General features: G+C 37.3%; 2 protein-coding genes and 1 long non-coding RNA gene across 3 annotated transcripts in view; 2 read left to right on the top strand and 1 right to left on the bottom strand.

The window, feature by feature from the left end:
• LOC129409767 (uncharacterized) overlaps positions 1-9,304 on the top strand; it is a 17,494-nt gene extending 8,190 nt beyond the window's left edge. Inside the window, exons 6-7 of the transcript XR_008632555.1 lie at positions 9,147-9,185; positions 9,249-9,304. The gene's annotated coding sequence lies outside the window, so the exon portion shown is untranslated. The remainder of the gene's footprint in view (positions 1-9,146; positions 9,186-9,248) is intronic.
• Positions 1-15,116, top strand: part of LOC110159888 (obscurin-like) — a 35,308-nt gene that overhangs the window by 13,422 nt on the left and 6,770 nt on the right. The window contains exons 9-20 of the mRNA XM_055156178.1: positions 2,492-2,755; positions 2,825-3,121; positions 3,223-3,495; positions 3,569-3,835; positions 4,448-4,567; positions 4,872-4,887; positions 4,968-5,032; positions 5,107-5,154; positions 5,214-5,250; positions 5,801-5,895; positions 9,249-9,311; positions 10,440-10,493. Of these exons, the coding sequence (XP_055012153.1) occupies positions 2,492-2,755; positions 2,825-3,121; positions 3,223-3,495; positions 3,569-3,835; positions 4,448-4,567; positions 4,872-4,887; positions 4,968-5,032; positions 5,107-5,154; positions 5,214-5,250; positions 5,801-5,895; positions 9,249-9,311; positions 10,440-10,493 (1,599 nt within the window). The remainder of the gene's footprint in view (positions 1-2,491; positions 2,756-2,824; positions 3,122-3,222; positions 3,496-3,568; positions 3,836-4,447; positions 4,568-4,871; positions 4,888-4,967; positions 5,033-5,106; positions 5,155-5,213; positions 5,251-5,800; positions 5,896-9,248; positions 9,312-10,439; positions 10,494-15,116) is intronic.
• LOC129409773 (uncharacterized) lies at positions 11,188-13,158 on the bottom strand. The gene is made up of 2 exons (XR_008632562.1): positions 12,648-13,158; positions 11,188-11,436 (listed from the first exon to the last, which is right to left on the bottom strand). It is a non-coding gene; the product is annotated as an uncharacterized LOC129409773 (long non-coding RNA).

Raw genomic sequence — 15,116 nt, 5'->3', positions numbered from 1 at the left:
AGAATGTCATGTGGGAGGGGCTAAATGTGGGCAAATTCTTTTATTTTTTTTTTCCAAACATAGAAAAAAATCCCACACCGTCTTACTTGCAAAATTGTGAGATTTATTAGGACAAAGTGCAACGTTTGCACTAGCCTTCGTCAGGAAACAGAATGAGAGCTACTGCCATCTTAAATGGGGAAGCACCCAAGTGACAGTGCACTCAACCCCATATCAAAAAAACAAAGACAATAACATACAGTGTAATGAAATAATAATGAATATTAATAATAGTAAAAGAAAATAAATAGAAAACAAGAAATGATTATTATATTTTCTATATTCTATAATTTTATTAATATTCAAATGAGTTTCTACTAATGATTAATATTCATTATTATTATTATTACACTGTATGTTGATTGTCTTTGTTTTTTGAATTATGGGGTTTTGTCACACTGAAATCCTTTTAATTTGGCTCTGTTAAAGTCACAGTTTTGGGTGTTGTCTCACACATGTGGACACATTTAATCAGATGTATTGATGATCACTCTGCTGAAATATGAGCTTCATGTAATCTTATATCTGTGACATGAAAATAAAAACCTCATTATTACAACAAATAGAGACTGATATTTTGATGAGTTTGTACTTATTTCCTGTTTGGTGCATTATGATGAAGTGTGTGTTGAAAAAGGAACACAGAGTCAGTCCAGTTAAAACATCATCGTCATCGTGTATAAAACTGCATCTTTCTCCACAGAGTCTATAGTTGTGTGTTAGTTGGAGTCTGTTCACACTCTGAGGATGGAGCCTCTCTGCTTGGACACTGTGTCCATCTTGAGTACTACACTTTGGTCACCACTAAAGACTTTACACCTGGGTCACTACATTCAAGTTGATGAAAGTGGACATGAATCTACATGTTTAGTGTTTTTATTCCAGCGTTTGTGTCGCCATCTGCAAACAGACACAAGTAATGATCTCTATTTCATTTGGATTTGGGAGTTATACTGCTATATGGATCAATGTTGATTTCAGAAACTTCAAATTTAACTTTAAAAGTAGTGGCTGTTTGTATAACATGATGCTAATTAAAGAAAATCAACTGAAGTCACTGGACCTTATTCATGAATCTTTGATTTAAAAATGTTCAAACTTCCACTTTAATAAAATGCTGAGAAAACTCTGGCCAATTCACAAAGTGTTATTAAGCTCACAAATTCTTTGCGCTAATTCACCAACATCGAGCTACAAAAAAACTACATCATTTACGTTCATATAAAAAAATGAATATGTATTTGTAAGAAACTCCTCTGAGCTTCCATGTATGGCCAATATGGTTTCATTATTATAAAAAGCACAAGGGAGAGATGAATTATCAGATAAGTAGAGATAAATAGAGAGGGAGGGGGTGGTGTAGTGTATTTGTTTACAGAAAAGACCCGCAGAGTTGGACTGACTGTGTCAAACACAGAAACACCAGTAGGGCAGTGTAACACTGAGCTGTGATGTACAGGATTGGACTGAAAACATGAATGGTTTAGACGAAATTATACTCTGGATCTAAATGGGAAATATTGCAAAGTGAACAACTGTCAGTTCTCTGTTGAGGAGTGTATTCATGCAGAGGACGACCATCATTCATCACAAAACTAAGTGATGAAGTCACTGTTGAGAAAACTGGTGAGTACAGAATATAAAGAATACATTACCTTTATGATCACTCCTTTAATTTGACATTACATGTTATAATATTATCCTTTTCACTAACTGTTTGAACAAGTTCATTTTTTTCTGTGTTTGTTTTAGTCCCCTTTGTGAGCCGAGTCAGTTGGAGGTATTTGTGGAGAGAGTCTGACTCTCAGCTGTGAGGTGGAGGGAGCAGACACACAGTGGACCTATCAGTGGAACAGGAACACACTGAACCTACGTCCAACAACCAGAGAATACAGAGTGTCCAGTGTGACTGAGTCTGACACAGGAGCCTACAGCTGCAGAGCCCAGAGAGACCCACACCTCATCACTGTGTGGAGCACCAGCACCACTGTCACTGTACACAGTATGTGCACTTTCACTGTACAAAGTGTGGTTTTGACCTGCATGTTTCTAATTGGTGAAGTTCATGTTTTGGTGTAATTATGTATTCTACAGACAAACCTCAGGTCACAGTGAGTGGACTCTCAGAGGTGAAGACAGGGGGCAGTGTGGAGCTGCTCTGCTCTGTCTCTCCACTTTCCTCTGGGTGGAAATATGAGTGGAGCAGAAATGAGCAGCTCTTTAAACAGTCTTCATCCAAGGCACAGGTGTCAGTGTCAGAGGGAGGGGAGTACCAGTGCAGAGCCAGCAGAGGAGAGCCTCCCTACTTCACAGAGCACAGCCACAAGTTCACACTCAGAGCCACTGGTCAGTTTGACTCTGACATGTCTCTTTATAGACTCCATTTTCTGATGTGCATATGTGCAGTACATGTACTTTTGTCTGGTGATCTCCTGTGTAACTGTGTGTCCAGACTCCAGCGCGCCCTCTCTCTCTGTGGAGCCCCCCTGGTCTCAGCTGTTCCCTGGAGAGCAGTTCTCTCTCACCTGTAGCGCTCATGGAGCAGGCGCTGAGTGGATGTTTGAATGGAGGAGATCTGGACAGAGTCTGGAGCACAAACAAAGAGAAATGACCATAAGAGCAGCAGTGACACACAGAGGCTCCTACAGGTGCAGAGGAGTCCTGCCCCACACAGTCACTGAGTGGAGCCGCCCCCTCACACTAAATGTGTCTGACAGTAAGTTTATATTTAATATGACACAATGACATGGGATGTGATGATCTAAATATAACATCTGCTCCTCAGGAGCTCCCCATCCTGTCCTGTCAGTGTCTGTGTCCTGGCTCAGTCCTGGGGCCTCTGTCTCTCTGAGCTGTGCTGTGACAGCGCCCTCTGCAGGATGGAGCTTTCACTGGTACAGGGCTGTTCCTCACTCACAGTCTTACACATATGAGCGGCTCCCAGGGGCCAGTGCCGCCTCTAAACACGACTCCTTCAGCCTCCAGGGCCTCAACCACTCAGCAGCTTTTGTGTGTCAAACAGAGAGAGGAAGTCCCTCCTTCTACTCTGAACACAGTGACCCCTCCTTTGTCTGGTCTGGAGGTACGTCCCACATGTTCATGTCCCTCACCTCTGAACCTGACTCACTAAAGTCTAACTCACTAAAGTCTGTGTTACTTAAGTCTGGGTCTTGTGCTCCTCAGAGGCTGAGTCTCCAGTGTCTCTCTCGGTCAGTCCTGACAGAGCACAGCACTTCACTCATGATGTCATCACTCTGAGTTGTGGGTTCAACTCCACTGGAGCAGACAGCACAGTCTGGAGGAGGTTTTCTGATAACACATTATCATCACAACAGTGTCATTGGAGTAAAGACAAGTCTAAATGTGAGTTTTATTTACCTGAGAAAACCAGTGCAGTGTTTTGGTGTGAGTCTGGATCAGGAGAAATGAGCAACGCCCTCAACATCTCAGTCCACAGTAAGTTTGATATAAAGTATAAGTAGTGAGTCTTTTAAAGTATTTTATGTGTTTGACATGTTTAACTTCACAGGAGACATCATTCTTATGAGTCCAGTGAGAGCAGTGACTGAGGGACAGTCTGTGTCTCTCAGCTGTAAACTCAAGAAAGGGACTTTTACTTCAGTCCAATTTTATAAAAATGGGAAAATGATTCAAAATGGAACTGAACCAGAGCTCAACATCACTGCAGTGTCCAGGTCTGATGAAGGCTTTTATAAATGTGAGGGACAATGGAAACCAAGGCCACGGTCAAAACCAAACACTGTCATATCTCCAGAGAGTTGGATGTCGATTAAAAGTCAGTGAAACTATTTTTTAAAGAACACATATTGTGCAAATGTACTTTTTTTCACCATGTTAAATTGTTGTTCTCTAATCAAATTTATGTTTGGAGTAGTGGAGTTGTATTTTTCCTTTTATACATGCTTTTTTCATTAATCCATGAAGTCATCCTTCTCTGAGCACTGAAAAACGCTCAGTTTACATTTTGTCAGTATTGTTGCAACACAGGTAAAACTCCAGACTTCTGCAGTTTTGATGTCCAGAAACCATCTCCAGACTCATTCTGTGATCAAACTGTGTTCACAACAAGTGCATGGCTCTATTAGCACAGTATTCATGTAGCCTAAGAGCTTCATTGATTCATTTGTTGACTGCCACACTATTAATTCCCATTGCTAACACCAGAGGGAGCTCCAATGCCTAAAAACATCATTGCAAACACAGGTGTAGTTTATCAGGAGTTTTCCAAATGAAAACATTATTTTAAGTTAGAAAATGTTCTTATTTCAAAGTGACAAAAAGCATGTTTAAAGGGGAATCTAAGCCACAAGAAAACATATCATGTATTCTTTAGAATAGAGTAAGATACAAAAATATAAACTGACTATAACTTTTTGTTTGATTACAGCTGTTCCTGTGTCTAAAAACGAGGCATCTTGGTTTCCTGTGATGTGGGTGGTTGGACCTGTGTGTGCAGTGCTTTTACTCATTCTGCTGCTGCTTCTGTGGCTCCACACAAAAACTAAAGGTAAAAAAGTGCTATTACAAACTATTATTTTCATGATTTACATCTGTTCTGTTTGGTGCGATTTGAAAAACACAATTCATCAAAAGCTTTGAAATGAGCAAAACCATAAACAGACATGCTGAAATGCATGTAGCTGACACACACTGATTTGACCTATATTATATGAAGTTAATGTAAAATGTGCTTTACTTTTGAGGTAATTTAAACAATTTTATCTAAACTGATTTAGTCTGTGATATAATGTTTGAGTTGATTTTTATCAACAACATAATTTAGTTTTTTTTTTTGTTTTTGTTTTTTTCAGACAGAAGCTCCTCCAGGTCAGTCTAGTCCTTTGTACATCATAATAATTCAAGTCTACAGTTTCTAGTTTATTTATTTATTTATGTTTTAACAATAGTGAGACTGGTGAAACTGGGGCGGGCCAAGACAATGAGCAGCAACTGTATTCATCTCTTCTTCATGGTCAGTTATCCAGATTTTAAAATGTTATTTTAAACTAAATCAAAACTATATTTTTACTGTTTGCTGCATTTTAGGCGACATTTGTTTGTACGAAACTATCAGAGACCCAAGAAACAAGAATGGTAAATTACTTTAATTCTCCATCATTATTTTTAGATTTAAATGTTTGTTTTACTTTCAGATGAACAACTTGGGGACTACAGCAATTTACCACAAAGGTTAATGTGAGAACTTAAAGGTGCATTGTGTAACTTTTCTGGTGGAGGGTCTGTCTAATACTTTTCTCGATGGAGATGTTATTGCTTTGTCTGGAATGTTTCACAGAATGGTATTAAACCTTTCTATCTTCATAAAGACCAAACCAGACCAAGTTACAGGTCGGGTCTGTGCAGAGGCGACATCGCTCACAGTCAGAATGTCTGTTTTTTCTCGGTATTATTCAGCCATAAAACCACCTGTAATTAAATAAATGTAAGGTAGAGCTGTTTAATGTCATACTGTGGAACATTCCTGGCAGAGCAGTGACACATCGATGGAAACAAACAGGTGACGAACCCCCAACTAAAACCTTACATAGTGCACACTTTAACACACATAATGAATTCAAGTCATTCACTTTTGATTGATTTTTCCATTTGATCTAGGTCTGTACAAACGACTTGAGCTGAGATGAAAGAGATCGTTTTCTGGACTAAAAGGCACAAAAAAATGACTTCATATGATACAAATTGACCACAACCTTAAAGGTACATTATGTAACTTTTTCAGGTCGAGTTCTGTCTCCTGTTTGTGTCCAAGGAGATGTTATTGTGTTGTTTGGAATGTTCTGACATTAAATTTATCTACCTTGAAAACACAGATCTGACTTGTAACTGAGCCTGCATGGCATCTCCTGCTTGTCTCCATAGAAACAAATACATTTAATGCCATACTGTGTAACATTTCATGCAAACCAATGAAATCTGCAGGTTCTTTTTTTTAAGTTTTTGTGCCTTCAACAGACTGTGACAAATCTTTAAGAGACCTGTTAAAAGACTGATTCATACAAAGCTCCTATTGTAATGGGATGATCAGCCTGTATAGATCTAATGTACAAATATTTCTGTTATGTAGTTAAACCATTTGTTATTTTTTGTAATCATGTGCTGTGTGACTTTCATGTTATTCGACACTGTCCTTTTTAAAGATTTGACATCAACTTCCCTGTTTTATTTTTGTTGTATTATCTCTTTGACACCTTGAGCTGCATTTTACAAATTCTTGTTTTATATAAATGAGGACCTAACAGCATGTTCCATGTTAAATAAAACTTTCAGATGGTAAAAGCTAATTTTATTTTTATTTAATCTAGATAATTTCTGTAAATGTACGGACAAAAGTCTTTTAGTGATTTTCAGACCTATACATTCCATCTGTCAGATTTCTGTTGAACTGGAAATATTGACCTGATGTATTTTACTCCTGATGATACAATAACAGTAATAACAGTGATTCTCTTGAAGTTTCTGTCCAAGTTCAGTAACAATTTGCAATTTGAAACAATATATGTCTTTTGAAAGATTAAATGTCCTCTGTACCTTCTGTAACAAAGAATTTTAGACAATAGAACAACAATTCATTTCCACATAGTTACATGTTTGGGCTTTGAGGTGAATTTTATTTAAACATTCTAAAACTATATTGATAAAAACATTGACATTTTACTGAACCCCTTAAAAGCAGCAGTACCGTTCTGTCAACAAGGGTTCCTTGTGTTTCCCATCTTCTTTTCACTGTAAGAGTTATTTACTTACTGTCTAAATCTGCAGGTATGTCAAATGTGTGAGGAAATTAGAATAACATAGTTGGACGATTGTAATCTGCTATTTTAAAACATCTATTTGAACAGGGAGTGAGTGAGACATAATCACATCATAGAATCTGAAAGTGACAGAAATGTGTAATTTGATCAGCAGGGTCTTTAACAGACTAATCCAGGGAGACTTTTGTTCATCTGCATACGTACACTGATCTAAACAAGGTCATCAGACAACATTAGAGTCTACATCATCTATGGGCCCGGTCAAGCAGAAGTATACAGCAAGGCCAAAAATTCAAGTTAATACATCTGATATAAAAATGTATTCAACAGATAGCATATGTACTCTAGTTTATGAAACTGTTTACATTTTTTCTGTACCATTTTTGGTTCTAAAGTTACATACGTTTTAAACAGACCATGTATGAAACATGGAACAAAAAATATTTCCCAAATTTCAAAGACCTGCAAATCATGTAAATAAATTGATGTATTTCATCATATCTTGTGTTATTTGATCTTTGAACTGTTGATGAAGGTACATGATTTAAAAAAAAAAAAAATTTTAAATGATAAAAATTTGCTTGGAAGGGCTGACATATTTTATAGAAATATTTACCTTTCATTTTGAAGTAATATTAAAGTATTCGGAAGAAAAAAGCTGACAAATTATGCAAAATGCACATTCTTACTTTTCCCTCTGTTTCCATGACCTTTCTTAATAAAAAATCTCATTACTCAAAAAGTAAGAGGTTTTACAACCTAATCTTGTACCATATGGTAGAAAACTATATGAAGCAAATATTCAAACCAGTTTGTTAAGGATATGTAAGTGAGAACCGCTAGTTATCACTGTTTGTATTTATTGCCCAAAACGTGCTGCATATTTCATTCCCTCCGTTACCGACATGAGTTCTTTTATTTATTGTCAACAACTTGAAAGAATATTGCAGGTTTAACTTTACCCTGTTGGAGTGTTAACTCTTTCCTACATTCTAATACCTTACTTATTTCAATAGTCCCTCTAGTTTCTGAATAAGAGCTATTTGAATGTAAAAAACCTGCCCTTGTTTCCCTCCATTACCACTTGACCGGACCCCTATTCAACATCTGTGAACTTCCCTATGTGTTCCAACATACAGACTATAGCTGCAAACAACAGTGAGGCTGCAGTGGCTCATTCATTACATACATGTATTGCACTGGCACCTCAAAGTCTATTTTCAACCTTATTTTAATGTGTGCCCTTATTTCTTATTTTATTTGATCATAGGTTATATTATTATTTTACTAAAGTTTAAAGTTTTATTTACCTGAGAAAACCAGTGCAGTGTTTTGGTGTGAGTCTGGATCAGGAGAAATGAGCAACGCCCTCAACATCTCAGTCCACAGTAAGTTTGATATAAAGTATAAGTGTGAGTCTTTTAAAGTATTTTATGTGTTTGACATGTTTAACTTCACAGGAGACATCATTCTTATGAGTCCAGTGAGAGCAGTGACTGAGGGACAGTCTGTGTCTCTCAGCTGTAAACTCAAAGAAAGATCATGTGACCAGCAATGAAACCAAACACCTCCCCATCAAAAAGTAATGTATTACTTCTATAAGAAAACAGAGAGAAGCTCTATTATGTGTATGTGGGTGTTTTTTTTTTTGTTTTTTTTTGTTTTGTTTTTTCTTACCACTGTGTTTCGTACCAAAAAAAAAAAAAGGAAAGCAAAACAAAACAAAACAAAAAAACATCCTGAACTGATTACTGAGGAATATAATATTTTGGCAGTTCACACCTGCACAGGTTCTGAGTAGGAAAATTAATGCAAAAAAGAGATAGACAATAGTGGCAAAGAAAATACAAAAGATTGAAATAGCTATTTTAAAATGTATTTTGTCTTTCAAATAAAAGTTACTCTAAAATCCATTGACCGACATGTTACCAAGTGTTTTTGAAGATCAGGTTTAAGAAAGGTAATTAGTAAGTAAGTTTAAGTAAGTAAGTAAGTTATTTCTCTTGTGCTGTAAAAACACAGCATGATCAGATCTAATTATTGGTTTATTTGATCATTCTAGTTTTCATTTTTTTACTGGCCATGTAAACGAGCACATGAAGTGGCTCAAGTGCAGATTTCAAATGAGTGATAAAACCTTCACTTTTATTCTGCAAACACTTGAAATCTATACAACTCAAAGGACTTTTTTCTATTTTATCAGATATTAGCTTCAAAATGCTTAATGTCCCACACTACTAAACATATTACTAAAGTAAAAAGCGACACATGTGTATTTCCATTATCCATAATACAATTTGGTTCATTTCACAGATGCCATTTATTCCCTGCTTGAACTAAAATATATGAGAGGTGAGTTTGTTCCACCTATTCTGTATTTAATTTATTTATTTTACTTATAATTTTTCATTTCAGGGAGGAACAACCCCCCACAAGACGAGAGCTGTGTTTATTCTAATATTCGTCCACACTCTTCAGGTAAAACAAAGCTCTTAAAGCTCTTTGCTTCTGTTATAAAAACCTGGTTAGTACTTGGATGAGAAAACACTGGGAAAATCAGGTGCCACAGTGGGGGGCCACTTGAAAAACCTTTGTTGTGTCCTTAGGCAAGGCACTTCAGCCACATTGCCTAGTATGAAAATGGTGTGTGTGTGAGTGTTGATGGTGGTAGGAGGGGTCGATGACGCAGATTAGTAACCACACTTCTGTCAGCTTGCCCCGGGGCAGCTGTGGCTACAATAGTAATTTACCACCACCAAGTGTGGAGTGAATGAACAATGCTCTGTAAAGCGTCTTTGTGACATATGTCTGTGAAAAGCACGATATAAATAAAAAGTTACTTATGTGGAGTTGATTTTGCACTTCAACAGTTCAGGCCTTTCACCAAAAACTTGTCTGATATCGAACTATTGATGAAGCTAAAATGCCCAAAAAATAATAATTAAAATAAATGTTACGGTTTGGCAAGAGGGACCCCAAAGCAAAACCAGGACTCAGTCAAGTTTTAACAGTTTATTTTACAAACGGAAGGCAGGCTGAGGAGGCAGGGAGCTGGCCGGCTTTTCCAGAGGCAACGGCAGACAACCACAGAGACACCTGGGCAAAAACAGGAGCAGGTAAGTCCAAAACGAACAATAAGCAAAATAGGTAAATATCCAAGAGCCTGATAGACACTTCCGAACAGGACGGAATTATCTGGCAAAGTGGTGGTGAGAAGACCAGGGCTAAATACAGAGGCGGATGAAGGAGTTGATTGCAGATGTGTCTCTTCTGCTCTGGAAGAAGCCACGCCCCCTGCCACACTCAAGCTCTGCAACAAAAGGGGAGGGGGAGAGAACAAAAAAACAAATCCTAACAATAAATATACATTAGTTTATTACATTTGGTTACTTTCTTGTTTTTTAAATAATGCATTTTCTCTAGAATAACACTATAACAATAATTAGTTGAAATAAAGCTAAACTATTTTACTAGGTACTAGATTAAAAAAGAAATCAAATAAATAAATGAAATTATTGTTCCAAAAATATGTTATATCCAGATGCAATTTGGGAGAGAAGAAAAAATATGAATATAAATTGTTGTCATTGTTGTTGTTGTTTTTAGGTGAAAATGTGACATATGCCCAAGTAAACCATCATAAAAAGAAACAGAATAAAGGTGAGTCAGTCTTGATTTATCACAAACAAACTTCAAACATGAATCTTTACTCTGCATATTTATAATGAAGTAAACAAATAAATTCAGCATAGTGGAATTTCTAATTACAATAACAATTATAATAAAAAATTTTTGGGAACTAAAGGTTTTTGGACATTTGGAGTTATTTCTTTCCTTCTTAACAGCAGAAAACACCTTGGATGACAACATCTACTCTCACATCAACCACCAATGATTTCTTAAGGATGAATACAACTTTTTAATGCATTTGTAAATGTTTAATATTGTTTCATGAAATGTATTTGTGTGTGCACATTTATTTCATTATTTTATGTTTTTTTTGTTTTGTTTTTTTTACTATAAATTTATAATTTTAATATATTTGCTATACAACACACAGTGATGGTTTCCTATTTTAAGCAACATTCTTTAATAAATGTAAGTTGTTTTTTAATTTGCGTTTTGTTTTTTTGTTTTCTAACCCAGGACTAATCCAGGGTTACATCAACATCAACGTACAAGTATGTGGCCGAGTGGAAAGGGGCGGGGGGGTAGCACTCAATTTCTCTTTTATTAAAGATCCCAACCAAATTCTAAATATTGTTGCCAACAACGCCACCTAGTAGGGGGACTAGGACCCAATAAAAAGGCTAGGGTTCAATACCCAGGGGTGAGCAGCAATTAAAACCAGAGATTAAAAACAATCCCAGTGAATTTATTACAACTTTAAGTAAAATAAAAAAATAATAAAATACAGTTAAAAGTATGTTGAACCTGGGCTAAAACAATTAACAGTTGCTAAAATGTCAACAAAAAAAGGAAAAAGAAGGCTGAAGAGTTTATCCAGGGCAGAGCATTGGATCCAACTCCTTCCCCCCGGCTTCAGCGTTGTAGCCCTCCACGCACGCTCCCCTGGCCGCCTTCTCCACTCCGCGGCTCGGCCCTGCCACAGAAGAGAGCTGCCAGTGGGGAGAGAACGTGAACCCCTTCGCGCTGCCCCACCCTTGTGCGGGAAACTCAGAATTGGAGCGGCTTTTTACCCCCCCCTGCGCAATAAGCAACAGGTGTGCGCAGCCAATGTCCCTCTCGCTCCTCAGGTTGGGGGTGTGGTTTAACATAATAAAAAAACACAGCCCTCTGCAAACAGAAACCCAAATATACATACAATGAAAACAAATCATAACAAACTAAAATAATTTGAAACACACACAAACCATGCAACAAAAACAATAAAGGGCATCTTCCCACAAGTAGAATCACAAAGATTTATTACAGCTAAAAAAGGACTAAAAAGTACATCATATTTTACATTTAGCTGAAATATCCTTAAAATATATAAAGATCAAATAATCAAATCCAAATAGTGAAACTGCCCCCAAACATTAAACCATCTAAACGAGAATTAGTTTAGTTCATTTTAAGTAGTTGGTGGTGAAGTAATAAAACACTTTTGTAAATCACAGCTGAATGACTTTTACATTTTATGAGATTGCAACTTTACTTAAAAGAAAAACAAAACACATTCTACTTTTATTTAGTTTTTAATTGTTCTTTTTCTGATTCTCTTCAACACATTTTTCTGAAAGCGACCGACTCTGTTATTCCAGCAGGTGACACTGTGAGGTGTCAGACTGAGGCTCTTAAAGGTTGTATAGAGGATTTTCTAAGGAACGAGAAATCCAGCGACTGTTTGTCCTTTTTCAAATGTTGCGCATGCGTGAAACCACCCCCCCCTCCCCTACAGCTCCCTACGTAGAAACGCCTTCTCCCGCCTCCTCTTTATGCCAGAAACAGGTTTGTTTACAGCCGGTGAGCTGCACATGACTTGTAAACAACTAACTACAGTGTTGGTTAGGCAAGACGGAGAAGTGAGGAGCGGGGGGAGCGGGTGTGCGGATATTTCGTTCGCGGACGAGAAGTGAGGAGCAGGGGGAAGAGCGGAAAGGGCAGCGGGGACAGGAACAGGAAAGGGGTGCAGAGAAGGTTGCGCGGAGATTCAGTGCGAATGAACTAGCTACAACACGCAGCAGCAAGCGGACTCTTTATTTGCCTTGAAAATTACGTTTTCAGACATAGGATATCGCTTTCGTGTCCTGAAAAACGTTTGACTAGCTCTTGGAAATAAAGTACGTTTTCATAATAAGCAGAAGTTACCTGTCCAGGAGTAATTTGGCGACCAATGCGTCAGTCTTTAGACCCTGCGTCTGCTTCAGTTGCGCCATCGCTGGAATGAATCTTCAAGAATCACCTTAGTTTGGCTTCGCTGCTTTTCCCCTTGTCTTCTTCTTTCAGCGACCTCAAAAACGGACTTTCTTTTGCGGCTAACTGCTCCTGCATTCTTGTCGCCATTGCAACAAACTTTGTGCTAACTGCGAGGAAGATATAGGTCAAAAAAAGCCGCTAAGAACTGTTGCGTTGGTGGAGTAAACAGCGTCTGTGCGTCTTGCGTCTGTGGACTGCGTGACAGGCGTACGTAAACCACGTACCGGCGGCGCGCAGGCAAGTCAGTTACGCTAGAAACGTAGGGAGATTGATTGACAGCCTGTCAGCTAACAGATAACGAGGCAGTGTCGTTATTTATTGGCAAATGTTTAGCTGGCCCCACCACGTCCAGAGTTGATGAATTTTTATTCTCTTTTTTTTTGGTCATCATAATTACAAGGCTACTGCACCTCTATAATGCTATCATTGACAACTTGAAACAAAAAAAAAACAAAAAAAAAAATCCTCCATACAACCTTTAAAGGCAGATATGAGTCTACTCTCCACAAACATAATGACTTTGAAACAGCAAATGGACATTCAGATTCAGTCAGTGTCTCTCGTGGAAAAGTCAAAGTGTGCACAGGATTGGGACAGTCGTTTGTGTGGTACACCTAAAAATGTGTCACCACATTTAATAATTGTTATGGTAGCTATCATTATTATTGTTATTGATAATAATTTCTAATAATTAAGAGGATATATTTCCTTGACTCCTCTTGACTTTGAAGAAGCCTCCTGACATGATTTTAGTTGTTCAAGACCCCTGTGCGCATTATTTGTTTAAGCTATGTTGTGACTGAATTACACTGTTTAATTGAAAATAAAAAAAAAACATATCTGGGAAGGAAACGCAACTGTGGCAGTCATTGTTTTCCTAAGACTCTCTTTCTATTCCACAGATGAATTCTTTTTGTTGTCGCGTCCGCACCTGGGACCGGTAACATTTGGAACAAAAAGGAGTAACTTTATGAATTATGATTAAAGGAGAAATGTGAGTATGTTTGGCTTCAAATATAAAGTCTGTACAGTATATAGGCACAAGGGTCAAAAAGGGCCAACACTTTTAAAGAAGACGTATTGTGTTTGAGTCTGCTTTGTAGTTCTATGACACCAGTGGATCATTATGTTTGGACAGTTTAAATCACAATATTCATCTAAAGTGACTTCATAAAAAAGAAACAAAACGTGTGACATCTGTGTTAAAAAACTGCAGTGTTATTGGGAGCTGACGTTGCTTTAAATGTAAATATCATAACTACTGTAAGAGTCGTGCAGTTGTGGACTAAAATACTTCATATGATACAATTTGACCTCAAACTTAAAGGTACATTATGTAACTTTTCTGCTTGCCTCTGTGGAGATGTTGTTGCGTTGCTTGGAATGTTCTGATATCAAATTTATGTACGTTGCCTTTATTCAGTTGTATATTTATCTACCTTGAAAAAAATGAATTCCCTCCACAGATCTGACTTGTAACTTAGCCTGTGTGTCTCCATGGGAACAGATAAGTTTAATACTATGCTGTCTAACATTTCACACAAACCAGTGAAATCTGTAAATGTCTTTTGGTTATGTTTTTAAAGTCTACGAGTTTTGCCAGACTGAATGTGACAAATGTTCCCAATATTTTTAACCGTACAAGCTTCAGCTGCAAACAACAGTGACACTACAGTGGCTCTTTCATTACATGTGAACTGTAACCTGCAGGTTTCAAGTATTATCATCACAAGTGACACATTGTAGTTTAAAGGTGCACTGTGTAACTTCCTTTGTCCGGATTGTTCCTTAGAATTATATTAATCGTGTATCCCCATGAAGACAGGCAGCATTCTCACACTAAGAATGCATGTTTCTCAATTGTTGTTTATTTCTTTACATTTTTATTATTTTATTCTAATTTAATTTTTTGCAATAAAAACAGTTGAATTGAATAGATACATGATTGTTAAGTTTACTGCCATGTTGAACACTCCAGGCAATGTAATAACATGTTCAAAGTTTCATAGCACTTGCAGTTTTATTTAGTTGACAGTGGACTTGTGTTCGGTGTGAAAACAGTTATACAAAGAGGAAGAGAAACCCACATCTTTCTGGGTTGCAGCTTCACCACAGCAGTCTGAGATTACACAGTGCGCTCACACTCAGAGCCATTTCATCGAAAGCTACAGCCAAACTACTGCTCACTCAACTATTAGACTTGTTGAAAATATTTGTACTATTTGTATTTTTCTATACTGATACTACTACGCTGAGTTTGTAAATTGCCAAAAAACAGCCTACAGTCATTTCATAATCGTTTTTTTTACTCTTACAATGATCAGTGTGATTGGCCCATCAGTGTTGATATTCAGTGTGAAT

This window comes from Boleophthalmus pectinirostris, unplaced genomic scaffold (assembly GCF_026225935.1).
Source record: "Boleophthalmus pectinirostris isolate CB_2022bp ecotype Guang Dong unplaced genomic scaffold, ASM2622593v1 HiC_scaffold_20, whole genome shotgun sequence".
Taxonomy (NCBI): Eukaryota; Metazoa; Chordata; class Actinopteri; order Gobiiformes; family Gobiidae; genus Boleophthalmus; species Boleophthalmus pectinirostris.
The sequence above is the reverse complement of the archived record's forward strand: the minus strand, read 5'-3'. Positions and strand labels throughout refer to the sequence as shown.